Source organism: Astatotilapia calliptera, chromosome 9 (assembly GCF_900246225.1).
Source record: "Astatotilapia calliptera chromosome 9, fAstCal1.2, whole genome shotgun sequence".
NCBI lineage: Eukaryota > Metazoa > Chordata > Actinopteri > Cichliformes > Cichlidae > Astatotilapia > Astatotilapia calliptera.
Genome location: NC_039310.1, coordinates 19,119,363 through 19,144,083, shown reverse-complemented (window position 1 = coordinate 19,144,083; position 24,721 = coordinate 19,119,363). Strand labels below are relative to the sequence as shown.

At 39.7% G+C, this 24,721-nt stretch overlaps 3 protein-coding genes across 4 annotated transcripts; 1 reads left to right on the top strand and 2 right to left on the bottom strand.

Annotated features, from left to right (window-relative positions):
- Positions 1-21: 21 nt before the first annotated feature.
- On the bottom strand, positions 22-4,168 carry uba5 (ubiquitin-like modifier activating enzyme 5). 2 transcript variants are annotated; one of them, XM_026179743.1, is made up of 13 exons: positions 4,102-4,168; positions 3,643-3,829; positions 3,461-3,506; positions 2,490-2,579; positions 2,268-2,377; positions 2,094-2,180; positions 1,928-2,012; positions 1,722-1,826; positions 1,485-1,612; positions 1,258-1,393; positions 1,063-1,138; positions 854-960; positions 22-514 (listed from the first exon to the last, which is right to left on the bottom strand). In XM_026179743.1, the coding sequence occupies exons 2-13, from the start codon at positions 3,804-3,806 to the stop codon at positions 437-439; spliced, it is 1,212 nt and encodes a 403-aa protein (XP_026035528.1). In that variant the 5' UTR covers positions 3,807-3,829; positions 4,102-4,168; the 3' UTR covers positions 22-436. The 2 variants fall into 2 exon arrangements, with proteins under 2 accessions (XP_026035528.1, XP_026035529.1); XM_026179744.1 differs by lacking the exons at positions 3,461-3,506; positions 3,643-3,829; positions 4,102-4,168 and having other exon boundaries at positions 2,495-2,560.
- acad11 (acyl-CoA dehydrogenase family, member 11) lies at positions 4,127-24,703 on the top strand. Its single transcript, XM_026179742.1, has 20 exons — positions 4,127-4,330; positions 4,434-4,533; positions 6,210-6,335; positions 6,457-6,618; positions 6,724-6,888; positions 6,971-7,112; positions 7,284-7,405; positions 7,601-7,707; positions 7,965-8,076; positions 8,428-8,505; positions 8,901-9,039; positions 9,413-9,520; positions 11,171-11,269; positions 21,197-21,266; positions 21,895-21,980; positions 22,090-22,161; positions 22,309-22,463; positions 22,815-22,931; positions 24,185-24,294; positions 24,380-24,703. The coding sequence occupies exons 1-20, from the start codon at positions 4,209-4,211 to the stop codon at positions 24,492-24,494; spliced, it is 2,307 nt and encodes a 768-aa protein (XP_026035527.1). The 5' UTR covers positions 4,127-4,208; the 3' UTR covers positions 24,495-24,703.
- ackr4b (atypical chemokine receptor 4b) lies at positions 15,867-21,190 on the bottom strand. Its single transcript, XM_026179746.1, has 2 exons — positions 19,497-21,190; positions 15,867-17,210 (listed from the first exon to the last, which is right to left on the bottom strand). The coding sequence occupies exon 2, from the start codon at positions 17,201-17,203 to the stop codon at positions 16,097-16,099; it is 1,107 nt and encodes a 368-aa protein (XP_026035531.1). The 5' UTR covers positions 17,204-17,210; positions 19,497-21,190; the 3' UTR covers positions 15,867-16,096.
- Positions 24,704-24,721: the final 18 nt, after the last annotated feature.

Genomic DNA, 24,721 nt, shown 5'->3' with positions numbered 1-24,721 from the left:
ATAAAAATAAAGTCCAACATGTCCATCTAATAAATACTTTATTGAGACAACTTGAACATTGTTCTGTGATGTTACAGGAAACATTTCTTCTTTTTTTGTGGATGTTGAAAAGTTGGGACGCACATTCGGTAAGCAAAACACTAACTGATATCTTCAGGTTTATTGATATGTAATTAGAAAATGTTCCCATTTCAAGTGCTAAACATTTTACCATGTCAGCAAATTACATATCTGATGTTTTTGTGTGTGGTTTTTTTCCCCCGCGTGTGAAATACCACAAGCAGCATTGCATTCCACGTCTTCAGCGGTTAGATGAACTCATTCTTTAACTGGTTGTATCGTACAGCAATTAGCATTTTCACAATGATGTTGGAATGAACAGGCAGGAAAAGGTTAGTCTCATATTAACAGCAGAAATGCACCTTCAGATTGTTTCCTACAGTTTTTTCATCTGAGCCATTAATTCTTCAAGGCTCTGTTCAGTCTCCTCCACTGTCTCGCCATCTGCTTTTTCCTAGTTCAAAGACGAGAAAACAATGAGTTGAATTGGGTTCATAGACAAGACCAAACACTAAAACATTACAACAAAATGCCGCTTTTTTTTAGAAATGATCTTCAAGCCCAACAGTACTCTCCACAGTAATTTCATTTAAAAGCAGTATGGAATGAAAGTAAAACTGAAGAGTCACTAAAAGTCACTTAGTGCTGTAAATATTTGACTTCACCATTATTACTTAAGGCAAAAAAGTATTTGATATAAATGTCAGTATATTTTTTTAAAATTAATGAGTCTACCCATACAGGGCTCCTAGTTTCAAAGTTTCAAAGCTGTGGTATCTTAAAGCGTACTAACCTCAGTTGGAATGGTATAAGCCACTGTGATGCCTTCTGGGAGGTCGGGCACAGTACCTGAAGCAGCCTTTAACTCTTCTTCAGTCACCTCTGATACCAGCTCAATACCTGCGCACCACATTTTTGTATATTAACACACATTAACACAAAAAAACAACAACACAAAAACTATGTTACATTTAGGACACTGTACAAGTTTCTTTTGCTCACCCCATTCATTGTCTTCATGTACAACCTCCTCCTCTTCCTGTACGACCTCCACTTTGGGCCGCTCTGCTTCTGTCCTCTGAACAGAAAACAAGTGAGTAAGGTTAGCTTTTCTAACACTATATAAAAGCAGTAAGAATGGGACTTTAATCAGTCTTGGAATCATGTTACATGAGCAAACAGTGAGCACACACACACCTTGTACTCCTCCTGTTGTCTCCTGCAGTGACGGTCATTACACTGGGGGTTAGCTTTCATTGCCATGGCAGGGAAGAAGTCCTGCATGGCATTGTAGCCAAGATAATAACTAACAGTACCAAACTTCAGAAGATATCTGGAAGACAAAACATTTAATAAATAATATTGAACTTCACTTTACACTTTTAGATTTGAACCTGCCCAGAAAAACATGAAAATAAACCTACTTGAGGACATTTTGCACAAGGAGACCTGCCACAACACCCATGGTTGTTGGTAAGCTGGCAGCACACACACCCTCCCGTTTTAGGGTCTTCTCATCAATGTTGGCTGCCACCACAAGTGGAGGAGCACACTAAGAGAGAGGGTGTTATATGGTTTTAGAATGCAACTACATTTTTCTGTAAGAGCTGGACGTCATCATATTGCAAAGATATGTTGTTGTTATTTAAGTGTGAGCATACAGCGAAGCAGGCCGTCTCCCCAGGAATGATGAGCTGGATGTGTCCTGACACAGCATTTTCACTGACACCAGACTCCATCCAGATCTGACCTAGTTCATTGCAGGCCTGAAACAAACACCAAAATGAATTCAACTTGTAAGAGTTACATGTATTTTTTTTTTTTTTAAATCTCTTTTTTTGTGACATTGACATGTATACACACTCACTGTATTGATGGCCATTCTGGCCTCAAAGTTGTCCACACAGCTCAGGACCAAATCCACTGGTTTTCCTTCTTCCAGCCCTCCATGACTGAAAACACACAGTTATTTGCTGGTGCAAAAAAGGGACAGAGGAAGAAAACTACAAAAAATATACAATATGAATCCTAACCTGATACAATCCATGAAATGTGTAAAATTTTCCATCGTAGTAATGTTGTAGTTATGGGTTTCAAATGACACGTCTGGATTGATGTTTCTGTTTGGGGAAAAGGGAAGTTAGATATATTTGAAAGAAACTGAATGGCTTTGGTGGAAAAGTGGATGTCTGTTAACAACAGTGTACCTGAGTGTGTGTTCTGCTGCTTCCACTTTGCTGAGGCCTGCTTGGTGAGGCTGGAAGAACAGCCTGTTCATATTGGCCAGCTCTACTTTATCATAGTCAAAAAGGAGCAACTGGGATGCCACAAAATGAGAACAAGCCACGGTAAGAGTAAAATCAGCACAGATGGACATGGATTTAAATTTAAATCAAGTAAAAGTGAAAGATAATGAAAGCTTCTATTACCTTACCAATGCCACATCTAGTGAGCATTTCAGCTGTCACACTGCCAACTCCCCCAACTCCAACCACAGCTACTGTGAATGTCCGAATTCTCTGTCAACAAGTTTATAAACAATAATTACTCACATTTCTCAACACAAAAGCCTCCAACTTTGCTTTGATAGCTACAGTTGTGAACAGAAATTTACATACACTCATCTTGGGGATGAATGTCATTACGTTTGGGCTTTTCAGCTTCACCCCAAATCAACAGCTAGATGGCTGAACCTTGACAAAATTGGGTGTTCCAGCAGGACAATGATCCCAAACACACATCAAAACTGGTTTTGGAATGGATAAAAGAACTAACATTAGGCTGCTGGAACGGCCATTCCCAAAGCTCCGAACTCAACCCTGCTCAAAACGTTTTAGTTATATATACACATGTTTAAAATAAACTCTTTTCTATCTCTCTATTTAAAATTAGTGGACTATGCCTAACGGCTGTTAAGAGTGGCCAAATATCCAGTGAGAGTTATGGCAAAACCTAGCTGAGGTTCAACTGGCAGAAAGACATTTAACCAAGTATTAGTACTAGTAGTACTTATTTATTTACTTAATGTATGTTTTGAACCTGTGTGGATTAGACAAAATCCAACATGAATTCAATCTTATGAACCCAAGTTTTGTTTTGTAAATGATTAAACATGTATCTTACTCATTCCACCCCAGAAAAAGAACAGATCAAAGAAATCAATAAAAGCCCCAAATCACCACGACATTCATGGCCATAATGAGTGTAGGTAAACATCTGTATGTAATCATGCTATTATGAATATCGGGTTTGGGTTTCTATAAACATATATCGCTAGATAAAGGTAATTTAATGTTGTAACAGCAGTTTTTCTTTATTGTTTAATATGAAATATGAACTCTTGGAAGGGAGAGTAACCAGAAACCGTGCAGTATTAAAAAAAGAACAACTTTGAACATACCTCGTAATCATCTACGATGCCCATTCTCTTTAAAGCCATGAGGCGACTAAAATAAAAACACAGCTGAGATTAGCTTGTGGTGTATGACTCACAGGAAGGCGTCGGCTCTCAACATAGTGAGCCGTCTACACAAAAATCAATTAAAAGACCATATAATGAATACATTTAAAAAACAAACTTACCTGTACGGGTTGGAATCCACAACTTCAGCGCTCATTTTGTCAATTTTCGGTCTATTTAGTGCCTGACTGTGAGCATCTTCCGCGGCACACTGCTTCTGCTTACACTTTATCAGCTCATTCTCCAACTCTCTCACCCTCAACTTCAGCTCCTCCACCGTCGCCATCAGGAAAACAGTCGAAGGCTAAACTATGTACACAAAAACGTAAATTTAAAAACCCTACAGGGATCGACACAGAAAGTACACGTCTTCGCTTTTCAAACCAGCTGTCAGGATGTGTGTTCCCGTTAACAGTGTTCGTGCAGAAAACGACCTACACACCCTACAGTGTTCCCACTTCACCAGTGGATTGTTTAAACCCTTATTTTATTATTTTATTTTAGTATCGAAAATCTTCTAGTCATTAGGTTTTATAATTTTATAAATTTGTGGCAATAAAATAACTTTTAAGGGGCGTTACCTCGTTGTGCATATCGATAAACGGTCCGACCATCATATCAATAATGCTAAACATAGCTAGCGCAACGATACATCTGACAATGATTAATCCAGAGTTATAACTGCGAAATGGAGGAACCGACCACTCCTGTACGACAGCAGCATAAATTCAATGTTGGCAGGCTTCAGAGATATCTGACTGCCAAGACACTTTTGTCAAACAATGACACCCTGACTGTAAGACAGTACAGGTAAGGTAGCCAGGTCTGTCTTCATTTTGTAGTGTCAAAGTTAATCTTGTGCAAATGTTTCGCCTGCTGATAACATGCTAGGGACACTCGCTTATCTTTTCAGTGCTGGTCAGTCAAACCCAACTTTCCTAATCCAGACGCCGTCAAACAGTTATGTTCTCAGGAAGCAACCCCCAGGTGAGCTGTTGCCAGGAGCTCACAAGGTAAGGCTCCCCCCACAGTTATTGTAGTTTTGGTTAAAAAATAAATAAAATATTGTTAATGTCCTGAGTTAGTTTCCTCACTTAAATTTTTACTATTTTAAATGGATAGGTTTAGTTTGTTTTTATGTGTTCTCCTATAACTAATGCTTCCTCGTGCTGTCTGTGTTTTAGTTTAGTTTGGGTTAACTGGTGAATCACTCACTCAGCACTTATCCAGTTCAGGGATTGCTGGAGCCTGCCCAGCCATATGTTTTCAATACGTGCTTTAATTAATTCTCATTATTTTTGGCAGCAACCACAACCTCAAGTGGTAAACAGCAAATAAGTCAATAAATAAACTGGGGGATATTTTTACATTAGGATTGCGTGTAGGTTAAGATGACCTGCTGAAGATCATTCCCAGCGAGACAATGGGAAAGAGGTGATTTAAGTGACTTTTAAAGTGGTATGGTTGTTTTTGCCAGACAGGTTGGTCTGAGTATTTTAGAAACTGCTGATCTACTGGGATTTTCCTGCATATCCATACCTAAGGTTTACAGAGAGAATGGTCAGAAAAAGAGAAGATATTCAGTGAGCAGCATTTATTTGCTCTGAAGTGCCTTGTTGATATCAGAGGTCAGAGTAGAATAGACTGACTGCTCTGAGCTGATAGGAAGGCATAAGCAACTCAAATAACCACTTGTTCCAACCAAGATATGCAGAAGAGCATCTCTGAATGCACAACACGTCGAACCTTGAATTAGATGGTTTACAGTAGCAGAAAATCAAACCGGCCCACACAGTCATACTCAATACAATAAAGCACGATTGGGATGTGGTGGAACCAGAAATTCAATCATAGATGTGCAGCTGACAAATCTGCAGCAACTGTGTGATATCCTTTCAGTATTTATAAAAAAATCTCTGAAAAATGTTTCCAGCACCTTAATGACTCTGTGCCACAAAGAATTAAGGCAGTTGTGAAGGCATAAGGTCGTCTAATCAGTACTAGCAATGTGTACCTAATAAAGTCGTCATCGTTTATAGTTTGGTTTTATGGTTGTATAATAACCTTGTTTTGACCACTGAAATAGTTGACAAATACAGACAAAACACAGTGGTTTTGTGCATCAGGTAACAAGTCACAAGTTTATTTTTCAGCCTTGATTTTTTTTTAGTGAGAATTGTTTTTTTTATATGGTTTGACTGCAGGATTTACGTATTTGACCAGAAATGGGAATATGTGAGTCAGGGAGCGCTCAATGATAAAAAAAATAAGCTCAAAAGTTTTACAAAAATGTTCCTGGCCACAAATCTGAGCGGTCATTAGACGACCATGTAGCAGATTTCCTGGAAACAATTATGGAAATGTTGTTTTTTTATTACGTGTTTAGGATATAACCAAGTTGGCTATGTTTAGTTATAAAAATTAAGCTATTTTTTTTAATAACCCGAATGAATATATTTATATCTAATGAAAGCTTCATACGTGTTACTTATGTTTAATACTAAATGGTGCTTTACATTTACCATCTATGCACAAACACTGTTTTGTGTGACCTTGTAACTAATTGGATTTAATCAAATGAAAGAGCTCACTTTTCCCCAAATGTTTGGGAAAGTAGCACGTGATCATATTAGCTTCACTCAGTGGGTGAAGTTTCTCATAGAAGTGGATTTTTCTGCTTCGTTCACAGGTGGACAGGGAGTATCGAGTGCAGAAGGCCCTCTTCTCTGTTGGTTTCCCCGTTCCACAGCTCCTTCTGCACTGCGCTGATATTGAAGTCATTGGAACAGAGTTCTACTTAATGCAACATGTGAAGGTACTTTTTTTTTGCACTTAGGAGTCACAAGTCCCTGAATCTAATATTTTTTTCTAATGGTTTTTTCTAAGATGAAAATATTATTTTTGTTTGACGGCAATCGTGCAATTCTGTTTATTAGGGGCGCATATTCAGGGATCTTCGTCTACCTGGAGTGAGTCCAGCAGAGAGAACAGCTCTGTATGTGGCTGCGGTGGAAGTCCTGGCAAAGCTGCACTCACTGGATCTGCCATCAGTGAACCTTGAAGCATATGGAAGAGGGCCAGGTTATTGCAGGAGACAAGTGAGTTAACACAACATTCATTAAATCGAAGTCATTTTACTGTTTATTTGATCTGGAACTTAGTCACGATTTGTGAAATTAAAGAATGTCTTTTTATCTGTAAAGGTTTCCACCTGGACCAAGCAGTACACTGCAGCGGCCCACAGAGACATTCCAGCCATGAATGAACTGTCTGATTGGTTGATGAAGAATCTACCAGCCAGTGACAATGAGGTGACCCTTGTCCACGGAGATTATCGACTGGATAACTTAATATTCCATCCAACAGAGGTACACTTTGTCTGATCTTTACTTTTAGACCTTTGCTACATTTGTCTGTGAATACTTCACAAAGTCTGTTTTGTGTGATAAGGCGCGTGTGATCGCTGTGTTGGACTGGGAGCTTTCTACCACTGGACAGCCCCTGGCAGATCTGGCCTACTTCCTTATGCCACAATACTGGCCTGCAAGTCTCAGCGTTATCAGCACGATGGGCAGTTTAAAAGGAATAGAGGGTAACGCCAACAACTGTTGATAACTCTGACAGTGATTAACATTTATAGACAGTGGAAAAACAGATTTGTTGTTTTCAGAAATTTGTATTTGATTATGATTTTATATCTGTTATTTATTTGTTTATGTCTGCTCACAGTCTTGTCCCTCTGGTCTTATTCCTCAATGAGCAGGTATCCCAACTGTGGAAGACCTGATCTCCATTTACTGCAGGTGCCGGGGGATCCCCCCTGCATTGCCACAACTGAATTTCTACTTGGCCCTGTCTGTCTTTAAAATGGCAGGAATTGCCCAGGTTTGTACCAAATTTCAACACTAGGCTGATTTTCTTTTTTTTCTTTTTTTTACTGGCATACAGTATTGTGCAACTCACAGCTCCATACCTCATTTCCTCAAATTTAATTAAAAGTTATAGACAAGCACATAATGTAGTCACTTAATCTTTCATTAAAATTAAGATTTTTTTTAAATTATTATTTGTTTTTCGTAGGGGATCTACGCTCGTCACCTCCTGGGTAATGCCAGTGCACCGAATGCAGCTCAGTTCGGCCAGTGTGTGGAGCCCTTGGCTAAGGTTGCCTTGCAGCTTGGGCAGAGGTAGGTTTCAGTAATGAATGAATTCCTTGTGCAGCAATGCACTGATATCCTTTGACACATTCAGACATAACTTTAGCATAAACACTCTGCTATAGCACGAAAATTTTTTTAAATCCTTCGTCACTGAAGGTCAAAAAAACTGATAGATCCCACCTGTTGATTATATGTAAGACAGCTGCAGTTGGAATTTGACACCCAGCTGTTGCTTCTGATATTCTCTGTTAGAATTTTAACATTTGAAATGTGTTTCATGCCAGGCCCCTCACAGGTCCAACAAAGGACAGATTGTTTTTCCAGACAGCTAAAGGTCGGGCTGTTCTCCAGCAGGTTAAAGATTTCATGAGACAATATGTGCTTCCTGCTCAGAAGGTCAGTTCCAAGAGCTGCCAAGAACAGAGGGGTTTTGTGTGCATTGATGAAATTTTAACTTGTGTACACAGCAGTTCGTTTCTTCACTGAAGGCTAATAAAGTAGAGTCAAAGAACAATGTGTCTCCTGGTTACATAAAATATGCTGCATATGGGCATCATCACATGGCAGGGCTTTGTAGCATTCTCACGTAAAGTGAAACAGATGAAGAACCACAAGCTCTTCCATGAAGCTATCTCTGCAGGAATATATTGTTGAGCTGATGTTACCATTGAGTGCCTGGAATGCTTGTAGCATCAACATGAACTCACTTGACAATTCACTTTGTGGAAAAATATTGTTGTTCCTTAGGAGGTTGCACAGTATTACACCAAACACGCTGAGTCTCCACAGAGATGGCACACCCCTCAAATTATAGAGGATCTGAAGGTATGTAGGGTTGATTTCTTTTGTTTTTGTTTTTTAAACTTAGTAACTCAGTCTCTTTTTTTACACAAATCCTACATAGTTAAAATGACAGATAAGGGGAAAAACCCTCCAAAACAAAAAAATACAACCACATGTGATAGAGGACTGTCTAAGATTAAGTACTAGTCCAGAAAGTTCAACACCCAAGTTTATTTGACTCTTGTGTAAATAGCACACCTGAGACGCCCACGCACTGCAACCCATCATTAGTATTTGGCGTTTGAACAAAATTACTATTATTTGTGTCTGCGCAGATCTGTTCCAATTTCTGGAGCTCTGCTTGTTATCAGCATAGACAGGGAAAGAAGCCGTGGCTTGCATTTTCACTCTGTATAATAACATGTGTCTGTGTGCAGATTAAAGCCAGGGAAGCCGGGCTGTGGAACCTGTTCCTGCCTGCAGTCAGTGGGCTCACCCAGCTGGATTATGCCTATATTGCTGAAGAAACCGGCCACTGTGTGTTTGCCCCTGAAGTCTTTAACTGCCAGGCTCCTGGTAAAATATCTACATCAAAGACCTTTGATAATATTACAGATCAATTTTGTCCCTTACTTTGCTCTACTAGGATGGGCTTGCTCTTTGTATATAGAAGCTAGACTGCATTTTCTCTCCTTTTTTTATGAGTAGGAATCTCTCTAGTCAGGAAAAAGGCTCTCCAGATGTCAACATTTCAACCTCGTTTTAGTCATAACACTCCATTTTGGGGTTTTAAAAATATATCTTCCAAACCACACAAAAATTTCCAGATTCAGCTTTTTAAGGTATTTATTTGTTAGGAAAATCAAATCAGTCTTCCACGAGAGCATAAAGGTTACCAAATTCAGCTAGTAATTACTGGAAGATTATGACTATTTTTTTTTTTCCACAGACACAGGAAATATGGAAGTGCTCCACATGTTTGGCAGTGAGGAGCAGAAGAAGAAATGGCTGGAACCTTTACTCAGAGGAGAGATTCGCTCCTGCTTCTGTATGACAGGTAGTTCCAAGAACAGGTCACAAAAAAATGCTTAGAGAAAAACATACCAAAATCTGTGTTGGTGATTGAAAACAAAGTTTGAGGAATCTGTCATATCTATAAGCATAGCTTTCTTGGTGTAGTTTGGAACACTTTCTGTTATGAATTCATAAAATTTCTTCCCTTTTCCAAAGTATTTCTCATGTTCACTTCTCAAAATATGTGTTGTGGTCTTCAGTCACATTGTTTTCTGCCAAGTGCAGATTGTGGTCTTGATCAGGCTAAGTTATAGAAGGCATGGCTGCTACTGACTGCGTGAAAGGCCCTTCACACGCCAATAGCAAACACGAGATCCCGATGAGTAATTTCTCCCTGTTTTGTTCCCTTTTGCTTTTAATGCTGCCTGGAAACAGTGACATGCTGCTGCCAGAGGTGATTACGCTGGTTTCGAACATCCTTGTGTTTTTTTTAATCAACACATAGAGATTAATAGTGTTTTGGATACATTTTGTTTTGCACAGCAGTGCAGACATTTTCCAGTATTGAGTAAAAGTACTCAGTCTGAAGTGCTGAAGGAGCCAGACATTCTTGTCATTTGTTTAAAGTGGCTTTGATGAGTTCTCAAGGTCTTCTGGAGGTCTTTTAAAGTTGTCTTCATTTTCATTGCAGTTCTTATACCTCACCATTTTCAGAGGAATCTTTTTTTTTTCCTCCCTGTTTGTTTGTTAAACCACTTAACACTGACCTATGAGTCATTTCAGTGCTAAAAGGCACCCAGTTCAAGGGTTGAACCAGTGTTGTGTCTACTCATAGAGACAACTTGGCAAAGAAACACTGTTGCTAGCAGCCTGTCACAAAAACACATAATTTGTTCCCATGTCTTTATTTAAACATGGGTTAACATGGGTTGACAGTTTTGTTGTCAGATCCTGATCCACCATGAAATACCATCTGGAGAGCATCTGATTGGCAACTGCTTCACTTTTTATCACAACAATGATCCCAAACACACTGCCACTGCAGCAAAAGCATAGCGGGATAGAAAAGCACACAGTGGGACGCTATCAATCCTGGACTGGCCTCTCCAGACTGCAGACGTCAATATTATTGATGCAGCGTGGGATCATCTTGACAGAGAATAAAACAAATGGCAGCCAACATCCAAAGAAGAGCTTTGGATGTCCTTCAAGAACGAGAACTATTCCTGAAGACAACTTAAAGATATGACAAGAAGGTTCAGGCTGTGAAGAAGAAAAAAAGAAAGTCAGATCAAATATTGATTTTTCAAACCTGTCAAAATTGTCAAAATATATTTTATTTCCATGTATGTTTGCACATTTTTAAATACATCACTGCAACCATTTTCCCTTTTCCTAACAAAATCTAAAGAAATTAGGGAGCAAAAGAAGAAATTAGCACTTTTGCACAGTACTCTATTACACTGGATGATGAGGAGAACCCTTTGTCGTGCACTGATAAATAATTTAAACTTCTGGTAACGTCTGCTGTATATTTGAACCCTTTGGCCGTGAAAGGAAGCTTAAGATAATTTGGGTTACCAGACGTGTAAAAACATGAGTCTGAGTTGAGTTTCATTAAGTATTGTGATATGTTATCAGTATTGTCGTGGTACTTCCTGTAAAATAGTACTTCCTGTGGTCCCCTCCTCAGAACCTGATGTGGCCTCCAGTGATGCAACCAACATGGAGTGCAGTCTTCACAGGGATAAAGACGACTACATCATAAATGGGAAAAAATGGTGGAGCAGCGGTAAGTATTTGTTTTTTTTAGCTGGCATTTGTTTGTTCATTTGTCTCCTGGAGACATCAGCTTTGGCAGAACTGCCACAAAAGCAGTTTGGAGTGTTTTTAGTGTTTTGTCAACGATGCATCTATGTACGAAACTTGAATGGGGGCCAAGTTTGAAGATGGGTGTGCTCCAGCCCATGTGTACTGAGTTTAGGATGCCGGAAGTAACTGGTTTTGCTGTTAGCTCATAACTTTGTTTGTTCCTGTCGCCATGGCAAATTGTGGCCTTGGAGATTCTTAATGTTGCAGGGAGTACCCCACAGGAATTTTGTAGTATGCTGATGTCAGCTGGAAAATGTCCCAAGTTTGCAAGATTAATGAAATGTTGCAGGTGTGATTTGACATAAACAGCAGGACTGAGTGCAACAGCTACAGAGAAGAAATTAGTGCTGTGGCTCGTGTGATTTCATTGCATTTACTTTAGAGAGCCTAAAGTCTGTAAACACCAAGCAGTTGTTTTATCACAATCCCTGCTTTAAAATATTTTAGAGCAAGTCCCCATAAACCAAAGAATGTTTTTAAAAGGGTGAACCTGAAAGTGTTGTTGATCATAAATGTCTTAAATGGGCAACAAAAAAGAGCAACAGACTCTTGCGGGAAGGATTATATAACATAAATAATTTTAAAAGTCAGAAAAACCCTGGCTTCATGCCTTTCTGAGAAACCTGGCTTCAGTTTTCCAACAGGTTGAACCAGTATAGGATCATGGATCAACTGGCATTTTATTTCTAAATGATGAGTCATCACACATGAATCAACTTTCAAAGACAACAAAATGGCCTTAAAATCCTAAAATAAATGTGCTGCTGCAAACAGTTGCAGTGCCCCGAAAAAATATTTGCCTATTTCCCAAATGGATCATCAAACGAATGTGACATAGGTTAAAAATCTCAAAGAGCAACACATCACCCCTACTCTAAAGAAACTCAAGAACAGCTGAGAAACAAAGTCATCAACGTCTATCAGGCTCGAAAGTATTACAAAGCCATTTATAAGGTTTTGGGACTCCAGTGAACCACAGTGGGGGCCATTATACACAAATGGAAAAAACAGAATAGTGTGGAACCTTCCCAGAAGTGGCCTGCCTACCACGAGCACATCAATGACTCTTCCAGGAAGTCACAAATGAACCCAGAACGTCATCTAAAAAACTGCAGATGTCATTTCCTTCAGTTATGGTCAGAATTCATGATTCAACAGTAACAAAGAGTCGGGACAGAAATGACATGTGTGGGAGAGTTCAAGGAGAAATCCACTGGTGACCAAAAACACACAAAGGCTTATCTCACATTTAACAAGAAAAAAGCCATCTTGATGATTCTTAAGACTTTTGGGAAAATATTCTGTTGACTGATGAGACAAAAGTTGAACTTTTTGGAAGGTTTGAGTACATCTGGCATAAAACTAATACAGCATTTCATAAAAAGAATATCATACCAGCAGCATGGTGATAGTAGTGTAATGATCTCGACGACTTGCCGTAACTGATGGAAGAATGAATTCTGCTCTCTAGTAGAAAATCCTGAACAAGAATGTTAAACCATCAGTTCATTCCCTGAAGCTCAAGTATCAGAAACACACCAGCAAGTGAACCGCTGAAAGGCTAAAAAACCAAAATGAAGGTTTTGGAGTCCTGACTTAAATCAGATTGAGATGCTTTGCTATAAACTTAAACAGGCAGTTTATGCTTGAAAAACCTCCAGTGTGGCTGAATTAAAACAGCTCTGCAAAGAAGAGTGGGCCAAAATTCCTCCACAGTGATGTGAAAGACTCACAGCCAGTTATAACAAAAGCTCGATTGCAGTTCTTGCTGCCAAGAGTGTCCAACCCAGTTATTAGGTTTAGGGGGGGCAGTTACCTTTCCACACAGGGTTAGGTAGGTTTGAATTTAAAAAAAAAAAAGTTTAAACCTTAATAAATTAAATTTACTTGGTTTATATTTGCCTAATATTAAAAATAGATTGATGATCTAAAATATTTTGCAAATATGCAAACGAAAATGAAAAATAAATAAAATCCGGAAGGTGCAAATGCTTTTTCACAGCACTGTAAGGTCATGGATCCACTAAATCAGCTGACATCAGCTTACTTCTAAATGAGTCATTATATACGAGTCATAATGAAAGAGAAATTGGCCTTAAAATCGTAAAATAAACGTGCTTTTGCAAACATTTACAACTGTTGGGTAAATCTTACTAACACTGCATTCATGCTCACAGGCACGTGTGTGTAGGCCCTCAGTCTGTGTGTTAATGCTCTGGAGGTTAACACAAATCTGTGACTCATGTGTGAATCACTGTTCTTCTTGGTCATTTGGACTATCTTTGTCTTTATAAACAAGCTTGGTGTTTAACATCCTGTTTGACTTGATTTGATCGTGATAGTTAAATGTCAAAAACTCAGAGTAGTGGTTTTGTTTTCCGCGTAACCTCCTTAGACCCGAATGACGCTTGCAGAGTCTGTGTACTCCGAGGGCTTCGCTTCCAAGTTAAATGAAAGCAGCGGCTTGTTGTTTTTATTAATTGGAATTTCTTTTCGCAACTGAAAGCTTGAAATGCTGCAGTTTTTAAAAAATAAATTGAGCAGAATTTCTGCAGCTCATCATTTTTATCTAGCGCACAGTTTGACTTTATCATTCATCGGCGGTTATGTTGTCCTTTTCGAATGTTTTTCTTTTGACTGGAAGTGAAAATTCCATCAGGAGAAACAAATCTTCTGGGGTTATGAGAATTTCCTTTCCTCGCATGAATATATCTCTCTGTCGGAAAAGAATGTGGGTGTGATTGCGGGTTCTTTCATACTTTGTGTGACCCATTGTCACTTTTGTTGCAAAACGTATGATACTTGAGTGGAAATCAGTCTTTTCTTTTCCTTTTTTTTTTTGTTTTTGAGTGAGACAAGATTTCCATATATTCAGTCCAACTTTAGTTCGAACAAAAGTAGAAGTGAAACCAGTGGTTATTGTATTCAGATATTTTATTTTTATGGAAGGCGTTTCTATGGTAAAACTCATTCTTTCCTATCACAAAAGTAATATGAACTCGCAGTTCCTCACTGATGTGCTATGGGTGTTTTCCACAATATGATTTCCAAGTACTTGGGAATCCTTAAAGAGATGGATCTCTGCCTTTATTTGTGCAGCACTGTTTCCAATAACAGAAACGACAGACTTTTTCATGCTGTATTACGTCATAATCGCAGAGCATTCCTAGTTGCGATCTCTTGACTGCTGCTTTCTCTTAGAATTACCGATCATAACTAAAAGCTACCGAAAATAACCCTTAAATTAAAAAATGCTGTCCATAATCCACACGCACTTTCGCGTTCCCTTTTTCTCTAAAGCTGTGTGGTGCAAAAGGCAGTTTGTTGCTAGATGGAAGGGTCTATAGACATTTCCAGTACAGCTTTGCGGTGTGGAAGCTATTGAAGCTGGTCCCATAGGCATGTTAATGCACTACAATGATTCCCAGACGTTTAGTGTTTTATCTTCAAGCCACAGGCGTTTGTATTTGCATACACACTCACGGAGCTGATATACATGCTTTTCATTATTAGCAGTAGCTGTGAGATTGTCAGTGGAATTACAGAAGACATAATCATTTTGGCTTCAGTCAGGCCACAATATGATAAGTCCAAAAAAATAAGCAGTGTTAGCACTGTTGTCTCACAGCAAGCAGATCCTGAGTTCAACTCCAACACCATCTGGCCAGGCTGTGTTACTGTTCAGGAAATAAAAAGATGAAAACACCTATCCAACCGTGTTTTTACCATAACTTTCAAAGGCATAGTTCAGGTAAGTGGAATCATGCAGGATTTGGGGCTTACTTTGGCTTATGTTGTCTTATGATATGCACCTTTAATACGTTTGTTTATCCAGTCGTTTCTCTGTTTAGAAATTATTCAACTTGTGTCCTAAACATGTGCTAGACACACCTAGTTTGGGGATCATTCAATCACGCTTCTAAGGCATTGCTCTGGAAAAGAATGACTAACAAGAGGGAAAGAATGGTAAACAGTGAATTCATGTTTGTCTTTGATGTTCATGAGGTACTTGTGGGAGTTGTGATCAAGAATTTTGACTCTTCTTTGTTGCTGTGTAAAAAGGCTTGAGTAAACTTTGACCTCTTGGTTTATCACCCATCTACAGCAAAGGGCTGAGCCTAGATTCTAAGTTTAAAGCATAATCTGGAAAAAAAAACGGTGGATTGGGTTTTACTGCAAACTATAAAACTTGTGTTATTGAAAGGATAAAAAGAAGATTGGATGAAAACAGCAGTCGCTCTTTAAACTTCTCCAAACAATATTCAGCTTTGATAGCATGGTGGGGTGCTTCCTGCTGGTTGCTGTCCTGTCTTTACTTGCCAAATGTTTTTCCACTCGATGGGTCACCCACTGTGCAGTCAAGTCATCCGTCATCCCAACCCAAAACCACGGGATGTAATGAAATGAGACGCAGATGAGCTCGTTTAAGGCGGTGTAGATTGTAAAGCTGTATTCGATTAGTTGCAAAGAACTCGAGAACGAGAGCGTCAGCTGCACTCAGTTGCGACAGATGCGTGTTATTGAAAACTTTGTTCTTTTATTTAACAAAATACATAATTTATACAAAATACTTTGCTGGTTAGTGCATATAAATTCACTGTACATATACAATTATTAAACTGAGAATTAACATTTATATTTATGGGGATCTGTCTTGCATGTTAGTAAGGGAACGTAAATATATTTATACTCTGTACATGCAATTTTGTATATAAGTTTACAAAAAAATAGCTAAATATTTCCAGTCTTAAATAGTAAAGGTGCTGGTGTCTTGTTCTTCTGAATCCGACTGGGATTGGGTTTGATTACACGCTTGGAGCGCAATCTCCACGGGCTCCTCGTTGACGTGTCTCTGGTGCCTTCCAAGTCGCTGTCCAAGGTGTTTGGCAGTCTTTAGAACGTGACTCCTGAAGGACGACCCCATGAAGGCGTACAACAGCGGGTTAATGCAGGCGTGGGTGAGAGCCAGGCTTTCTGTCACCTGCATAGCGTGATCCAAGCCCTTGCTGACATCACAGTCGGTCACGAGCATGTAAATGATGTCCATCGCTCGGCAAAGCTTGACTACCGTGTAGGGCAGCTGGGTGAGCAGGAATACGGCCACCACAGCCAGGAGGACCCGCAGGGCTCGCCACTTTTTCTCTCGTCGCACCGCGACGGCCTTACTCAGCGCCAGTCCCACTCGGCAGTAGCACACCACCATGACCAGGAAAGGTATCACAAATCTCAGGATCACCTCAAGCAGCTCCAGGGAAGCCTTTGCAGGTCGGGCCATGCTGTGCGGGTAGATGGCTGTGCAGCTGATCCTGTAATGGGTGTGCTTCACTGTGGAGAAGATAAGTTCAGGAAGGCCGAGAATACTGGCTATAGTCCACAGCATGAGGCACACCAGGAACCACTGTCTCCTGACTTGGGATCTGGTGCCAGCTCTGTCCGTTGGATTTTTGGTTACAGCGCGGTAGCGATCCACACTGATGCACGTAAGCATCAGCATGCCGCAGCTGAAGTTGGTGCTGTAGAGGAAGGATGTGAGCTTGCAGGCTGCCGTACCCAGCATCCACCCGTGGACAGCATCGGCTGCCCAGAAAGGCAGGGTGAAGAGAAGCAGCAGGTCTGAAATGGCAAGGTTGAGGATGCACACATCCGTCAGGGTTCGCAGTTTCAGCCGTGACGTGTAAACCACCACTACCAAGGCGTTTCCCGCCAGGCCTACTATCAGAGCCAGGGCATAGATGACCGGAAGGAAGACGCCGGCAAAGGAACGCACTGTTTCCTTGTCACAGATGGTGTGTTCATAATTGTAGTCGTAAGTTTCATTTGAATCATCGTCGTGGTGATAGTCAAAGTCGGCCATACTTTTTCTGTGGGAAAAAAATACAAGAGAAAAAAAGAGAAACATTTCTTTAAAAGCTCCACCTTTTTAGTTTACTCTGAGTACCAACAATTGAGTTCTTGTCCATCATTAACATGTATGGCATCATTTAACAGAACAAGAACCCCCCCCTTTTTTTTTTTTTGTACCAGGAACAGGAAAGGCGAGTTCTTTGTGTGTTCTGCATCAGAGGAATCTTTCCTGCATGGTTTCCCTAATGGCTTTAGCTCAGCCTGTCAGAAATGAGCGTGTGGGCTTGAATAAACTCCAGTAGGGAAAAAAAGAGAGACAATAGAGTTACACATCTTCTAGTGAAGTTTTTGAATTGAATTACTTTGTATTCCAGCGGGTGCTGAGTGATCTACACACTCCAGAAAATGGTAGCTTTTGATTTGCTAATCCTTTAATTACAGGGAAAAAGATGTTCTGCAAACTAATGATGTCTATTATGCAATGCACAGGACTTTTTTTTTTTTTTTTTTTTTTTGGAGCTTGTTAACACCAATCCAATTTCTGGTCTTTTTTTAAAGTTTAGTGAGGAGGAAGTATGCGGAGAAAGGCCTGAGAATGTCATGCAAGTGCGGGATCTTTTTCTGCCAGATTAAAATCCAGGATGTTGGTTTTTACTATATGTGGCATTTGCTGGTTCAACAGGATGTCCCATTGATGTGACTCTTTCATTCAGACCCATTGTTGTGTTAGCCAAGCTGTTCCCTGCCAGTAAGGATCTCACTCAAGCATTAGCAAGTGGGATACTGTGCCTGCGTGGATACTTTTACTGTCACAAATAGATACTTTTTTTTTCTGTTAGATCCAATAATCCCTTGAAAAAACTAACTGAGCTCCAAGGACAGATCTTGTATTGTTCCCCTGTATATTAGAAACCATAAATCCCTTTTCATTCAGGTTTTTGTTCATTTCCTGAGGAAGAAGAATTGAGGAAAGTGCGAACTCCGAACAGCAAAACATGTTACGTTGCGGATGATGTAACGTCTGGCTGAGGACCAAGAGGTGATGCATTGAATATTTTGCACGTCAAGAGCATTTTTGGCAACTCACACTTGTTACAAAGATGACAGCAGTCCCTTAACGAGCCATATAACAAGTGTCTCTCTTCTGAATTGGGAGTAGTAGTTACTGAAGCAGATGTTCACTGGAACGTTCAGAAAAAATGTCAAATATTGACTTTTGGCTACAGATGGGCTTCGTGTGTCAGCTGGGGGTTTTTTCAGATTTTTTTTTGTTTGTTTGTTTTCACAGCAGCTATTTGGCTGTTTGGATTTCACTAGTCAAATTAATTAAAAAAGATTAAAATTATTTTATTATCAATTATATGTGTACTGCACATACATGTAGAATAAAAGGAATTAAGAAAATGGAAAAAAGATAAAAGGACACTCCAGGAAGGATATTTTAAAAAATTGAACCTATGCACAGTAGTGGCATCAGTGCAAATAAAGTAATGGAAGATGATGTAAATGGACATATAATAGATAGACAAAATATTATAAATAAATAGAGCAGCTTATAATATACACATACAATAGCAGGTATGACACTAGGATATACATAGAAAATGTATTTAGGTGAAAACTTTTGTAGTTGAGTTAAGTCAATATTGCTTTAGTAACATACATGAGTAATGATATCGCAAATGCAGGTGATTTTATTGTTGTATAAAGAGCCGTCGATCGAAAATATATGAATATTTTTCAGTTATTTTTCTGCATGCTTTGCTCAAAGGTGTCGAACACGGGCATGGGAGTGGCATTATTGTGTACACCTTCTATGAATTTGTGCATTTTATAATCTTTAGTTAAGCAAAATCTATGACACAAAGTTGATATAGTCCAACAATGCTTATAGTAATAATGATATACTACCTGTATTTAGGTAGAAGAGTAAGAGAACAGTTTGTTTACAAAGAGCTATGCGCTCAGGAGAAAAGCAGAGCAACACAAACCTAACACAACAGTGTTAATGAGGTAATATAAAGAAGCTTAGTCATAAAATATACCAAGCAGGACTTTGACTGTGAGTCAAAGACTAAAGTTAACCGTTCACTAAGTAAAACAACAATGCACAACATCACATATCTCTGTGTATAATAAGTATATGTAAAATGTAGCTATGTATTTAATGATGTAGTTTAAAGATTTAAAAGTGTAATATTATTTAAAAAAAACAAAAGTTCAAGGAAGGAATATAAGGAGTATATCTCTTGTCAGTATACGTTACACTAAAGGGTATGAAAGAAAAGTCAAAATGCTCTTACCGTGTTTCTGTTCCTGTCCAAGAACCGTAAAGTTAACACTGATCCGTTTATTGTTGTGTATTCTGAGGAAAAAGGTTGCATGCACTCTGGCACTGCAGTGACTAATCTCTGCTTCAGCCAACCCCACTCCCTTCACTTCTGACACTGTAGGAGCGTGTCCCTTCACCACGTAACACAGACGTAGCATTTGTCAGTGTGAGTGCGTGTGCGCACGCACGTGTGTGTGTGTGTGTGTGTTTGAGTGTGGATCAGGTTCAAGGAGAAATGTCTAAGACGAATACAAATTCCTTGAGTCGTCTGTTTTCTTATGCTGTAAAAAGCCAAAAGTACATGTACACCACCAGCACCTGTCTTCTGAAGTTGCATCTAAAAAGATATACATGCATTTGACACCATATAAAGAGAGGCTGTTTTACACACAGGGAGTTCCTATTGGTGGTTGTCCTTTTCTTTTCTTTTTTTTTTTGTACATACTTCACCAGCCTCATTCCTAGTAGCAGCAGCTTTGGTCATTTGAAATATACAAGTGAAACTAGAGTAATGTTTTTTTGTTTTGTTTTTTCTACTATTTCCTTATTTCTGCTTCCTCAGAAATGTTCAGCTATTTTTTGACTGCCACACTCTTATAAATATATCAAACAAAAATATACAAGACAATTGGATTTGGGCCAGAAATAAATAATGAAATGTATCCATAAAAATTCCAGTCAGACAAAGAAAAGGAACATTAGTTTTCATTAGAGGGGAAAAGGGGCCTTTAGCTATGTTAAAATTGCATATTGACTTGATTTCTTTTTTTTTTTCTTTTTTCTTTTTTTTTCTGGAAAAATCAGCTGCATAGCATTCTGTCAGGAAGTCTAATTACTGGGTTGGGAAGGTTTAAATTCATACCAGGAATGATATGACATGCATGGGCATGCTTTGGATCATGGACCCTTATGTATGGGTTCACAGGAAAACCTCACCTGCCTCTGGGCCAAACGGGCTTTCCTAAATGTGGTTTATGGGTGGTGTCTGCTGTAAAGTTCTTCGCTACAGTCTGAGAATAATCAGTTACTGTTTGTTTGCGTTTCTGTAGCCAGAGAGTAAATGCAAAACCTCAACCCCTGTCAAATCAAGTTTAAGAATTCACATGCTCTCACGCGTGGTTTTCGTGTTGTGAGAGCTCTTAAACTAAAGATGTCTGCTGCTGTCTGGTGTCCATATGTCCTGTCTGGAGGGGACAGTTGTGCCAGCTGAACCAAAACCTAAACAGGAAGGCGACACCATCAGTTGGTCACCCTGTTTGTGCCCTTAGGGTTTGTCTCAAAGTGGACTCTCAACCAGGGAAATTCCAAAGGATTCTGCAATTGCTCCTTCTGTGACCACTTTTGTAATATCTTGTTTAGAGGATCTCTATGATGTTTTTTTTAAATCTCGAACTGGTATTATAATAAAGTAATAAAGTTACTGTATTTGAGGAGTGGAAAAAAAAAAACTAACTCAGGAAACCGGTTGTCGTCATTAACATTATTAAGCAGCCACATGGTTACCACATCCGTGACAGCAAAATTCGCAGTTTCCGGCCGCAGTAGGGGTCATGGACTGGTTAAGGACGGAGGCAGTCGCTGAAAAGTTACCAGCCCCATTGATTTATAGCACCAGAAAGCAACGTGACCTGAATGTAAATGACCCACGGGATTTTTGCCTTGTCCCGCCAGGTGCCGGCAATCCCCAGTGCAAAGTGGCCATTGTCATGTGCAGGAGCGGCATTCGGGATGAAAACATCAGGTCAGCAGAACAGTTATGTGAAATATACGTCCACGTTTCTTTGTGGGAACAAACACGCAAAGATTTGTTTCTGCCTTTTTCCAGAGTTTTCTGATGTCATGTTTTTCACCACAACAGGATTTTTATTAGTATTGTTCATTTCTAGTTTTGGTTTTATGTGAGATTGTTTTGTGTGTTCCTTTGAACTTTTTTTTTAAGAAGCCATTTGTCCCACTAGACTTCTTCTGTTTCTGCTGCCAATATAACTGAAATGGACTTTGCTTAGAGACACAGCCTACTTCCCAGCATGCCCCTTAGCACCGGTCTAGCTTTCTGCCCTGATGTTTGTATAACACACAGGGGGGAAAAAAGTCGGTCTAATGTTGATTCTTGTGTGTGTTAAATTTTGCTTGAAGTTTAATTGGCATAATTTAGGATATTAATTAAAAGAAATTCCTAACAACCACACCCAGAATATAATAACTCTTCTCCTTGGTTTGTCAGCAGTAAAAGGCACACACCCTTGCTTGCAATGAATGGAGATTCCCATCAGTATCATATTTATAGCTGCGTGAAAAACCTGTGAAAATGGCCACTGTGCTCAAAGTATAATTCCATCACATGCTTCGGCTGTAAACCTGTCTCTTAGGCACAGCCAGCACAGTATGATCCTCGTACCTATGGACACAGCAGGTGTAAAGCTCATCAGACCACTCACTGTGTTCGGTCAGGATGGTAAGTTAATGATATCATCTGTCCTTGTTTATTTTTCCCCACAGTATGGGCGTGCAGAGATGACATCTGAGCTTTCCTGACACGATTTAATCCTTGTATCTGTTCTCAGATGCGATCCATGGTGGCCACTTTGAAGTGCATTTTGAAAATGTGCGCGTACCCGCCTCCAGCATTATTCTAGGTAAAAGCCTTTATTGTTTTGTCTATATTCCCAAGAAACAGAATATGTTTGAACGATAAAGCAGTGTTGACTTGACATTTTGTGAATGAGATAATTACGGCCTCTTCTGTTATCTCTCTTTCTGTGTTACACTGTTGTGGTTTCCAGGGGAGGGCAGGGGATTTGAGATTGCCCAAGGTCGCCTGGGGCCAGGCAGGCTGCACCACTGTATGAGAGCTGTCGGACTAGCAGAGTTGGCATTGGAGCTACTCTGCCAGCGGGCTGCCACCAGACACACCTTTGGAAAACAACTGTACCAGCATGTGAGTGAAGCTGTATCTGAAGGAGAGGTTCTCAGAGCTTTGATGGCTTTCTGCCAGTTTTGGGGTTACAGCATACAGAAGAAGAAAAATATCAGGAAATGGGGTTTATAATCGCAGTTTTTGTGCCATTTATAGCAAGTTAAATTCATTTCTGTATTTGCCAGCATTGGGAATGTTTATTCTGCCTAAATAGAATAACATGTACAGTATTGCAAAGAGAGAACCCAAGAGATATGCCAGATTTAAATCTTGGGGCTGTGGCAGTATGTGCTGAGAGATGTCCTACTGTTGACACCTAGTGGACAGCTTTTTAGATGCAGCTAATGGATCTCTGTGTTATCTATTGTCCAGGAAGTTATTGCTCATTGGATAGCAGAGTGCCGTCTCATGATAGAGCAGACTCGCCTGCTTACTCTCAATGCTGCTCATGCACTGGATACACTAGGCAGTCGGGCAGCTCGTAAGGAGGTAAAACTATTTTTGACCCTCACATTTAAAACAACAAAACAAACACATATAAATGTGCTGATATCTTACTTGGGATGGACAATAACATTGTATTTCTAAAACCAATGGCTTCTCTGTTGCGTTTTGGATATTTTTATTTTTTTTGAAAGTCATTTTTATCATGACATACACTATATTGTCAAAAGTATTCAATCACTTCCCTTTACACATATGAACTTGAGTGACATCCCATAATAGAGGTGTTTATGGGAATTTTTGACCACTCTTCTGGAAGTCCATTTGTGAATTCCAGTAGAGTTCTTCTGTACCAAACTCGCTAATCCATGTCTTTATGACCTATCTTTGTGCACTGGTGCGCAATCATGAACAGGAATGGGACATCCCAAAACTCACACAAATTTGGGAGCTGGAAATTGTCCAAAATGTCTTGGTATGCTAAAGCATTGAGTTCCTTTCATTGGAACTAAGGCACCCTAATCCCCCCTCCTCCAAACTTTACAGTTGTCACAATGCAGTCAGACAAGTACTGTTCTCCTGGCAACCGCCAAATCCGGTCTCATCCATCAGATTCCAGACACTCCAGTCATCACTCAATAACTCCAAAGACCAACCTCGCCACTGCTCTTGCACTGGCAGTGTGTTTTACACCACTGCATTTGACACTTTGCATTGTGCTTGGTGATCCAAGGCCTGAATCCAGCTGGTCTGCCATGGAAACCCATTCAATGAAGCCCTCTAGACACTCTACCTGAGCTAATTTGGAGGCCACATGAAGTTTGGAGGTCTGTAGCGATTAACTTTACAGAAAGTTGGCAACTTCAGCCTCTGCTGACCATGCTGTTTTTTGTTTTTACATGGCCTACCACTTTGTGGCTGAGTGGTCATTTCCACTTCATTATAATACCCCTAACAGTTGACTATGGAATAGTCAATAGCTCAGAATTTCACAAATTGACTTGTTGCACAGCTGGCATCCTATTACAGGACCACACTAGAATTGATTTGAGCTCCTGAGAGCGACCCATTCATTCATAAATGTTTGTAGAAACAGTCTGCACGACTAGGTGCATGATTTTATACACCTATGGCTATGGAAGTGATTCAAACACCTGAATTCAATGATTTCGATAGATCAGTGAATACTTTTGGCAATATAGCATATGCAATCCCAGCTTGAAATCACTGTGGGATGGAATTGGGAAAGGGCTGTGGTCTTTTGAACTCTAACATTTATCTTTATCACTGCCTACTAGATTGCTATGATTAAGGTTGCAGCAGGAAGAATGGCCTGCAAGGTGGTGGACATAGCCATACAGGTATATGGTGGTGCAGGTGTGTCTGGAGACGTTCCACTAGCACAGATGTAAGTTTGGACCCGTCCCAACACATTAATGGTAAATGCCTTTGATAAATGCCTTCCATGATGCCAATATTACATTTGTCTTCAGGTACTCATATGTGCGGACTCTGCGCATCGCTGATGGACCAGATGAGGTGCACCTCTCCTCTATAGCCTATTTGGAACTCAGAGATCAACTAAAGAAGGCACAGGCAAAGCTCTAAAAACATGGCCACAGCTTCATTACACTGCAGTAAACTATTACTGCCCCGATAAGCATTTTTGGCCCTAAAGTGAGATTGCTTGATTTTTATTCACTAGTTGCAAAAACACTAAACTTTAAAATGAAAAACCTTACTAAACATACTACCTGTAAAGAAGCCCCCTTACATATGTGCCAGGTGAAAATCAAATAAAACATGATTAAAGTGTCTGCCTCAGCTCTTTGTTT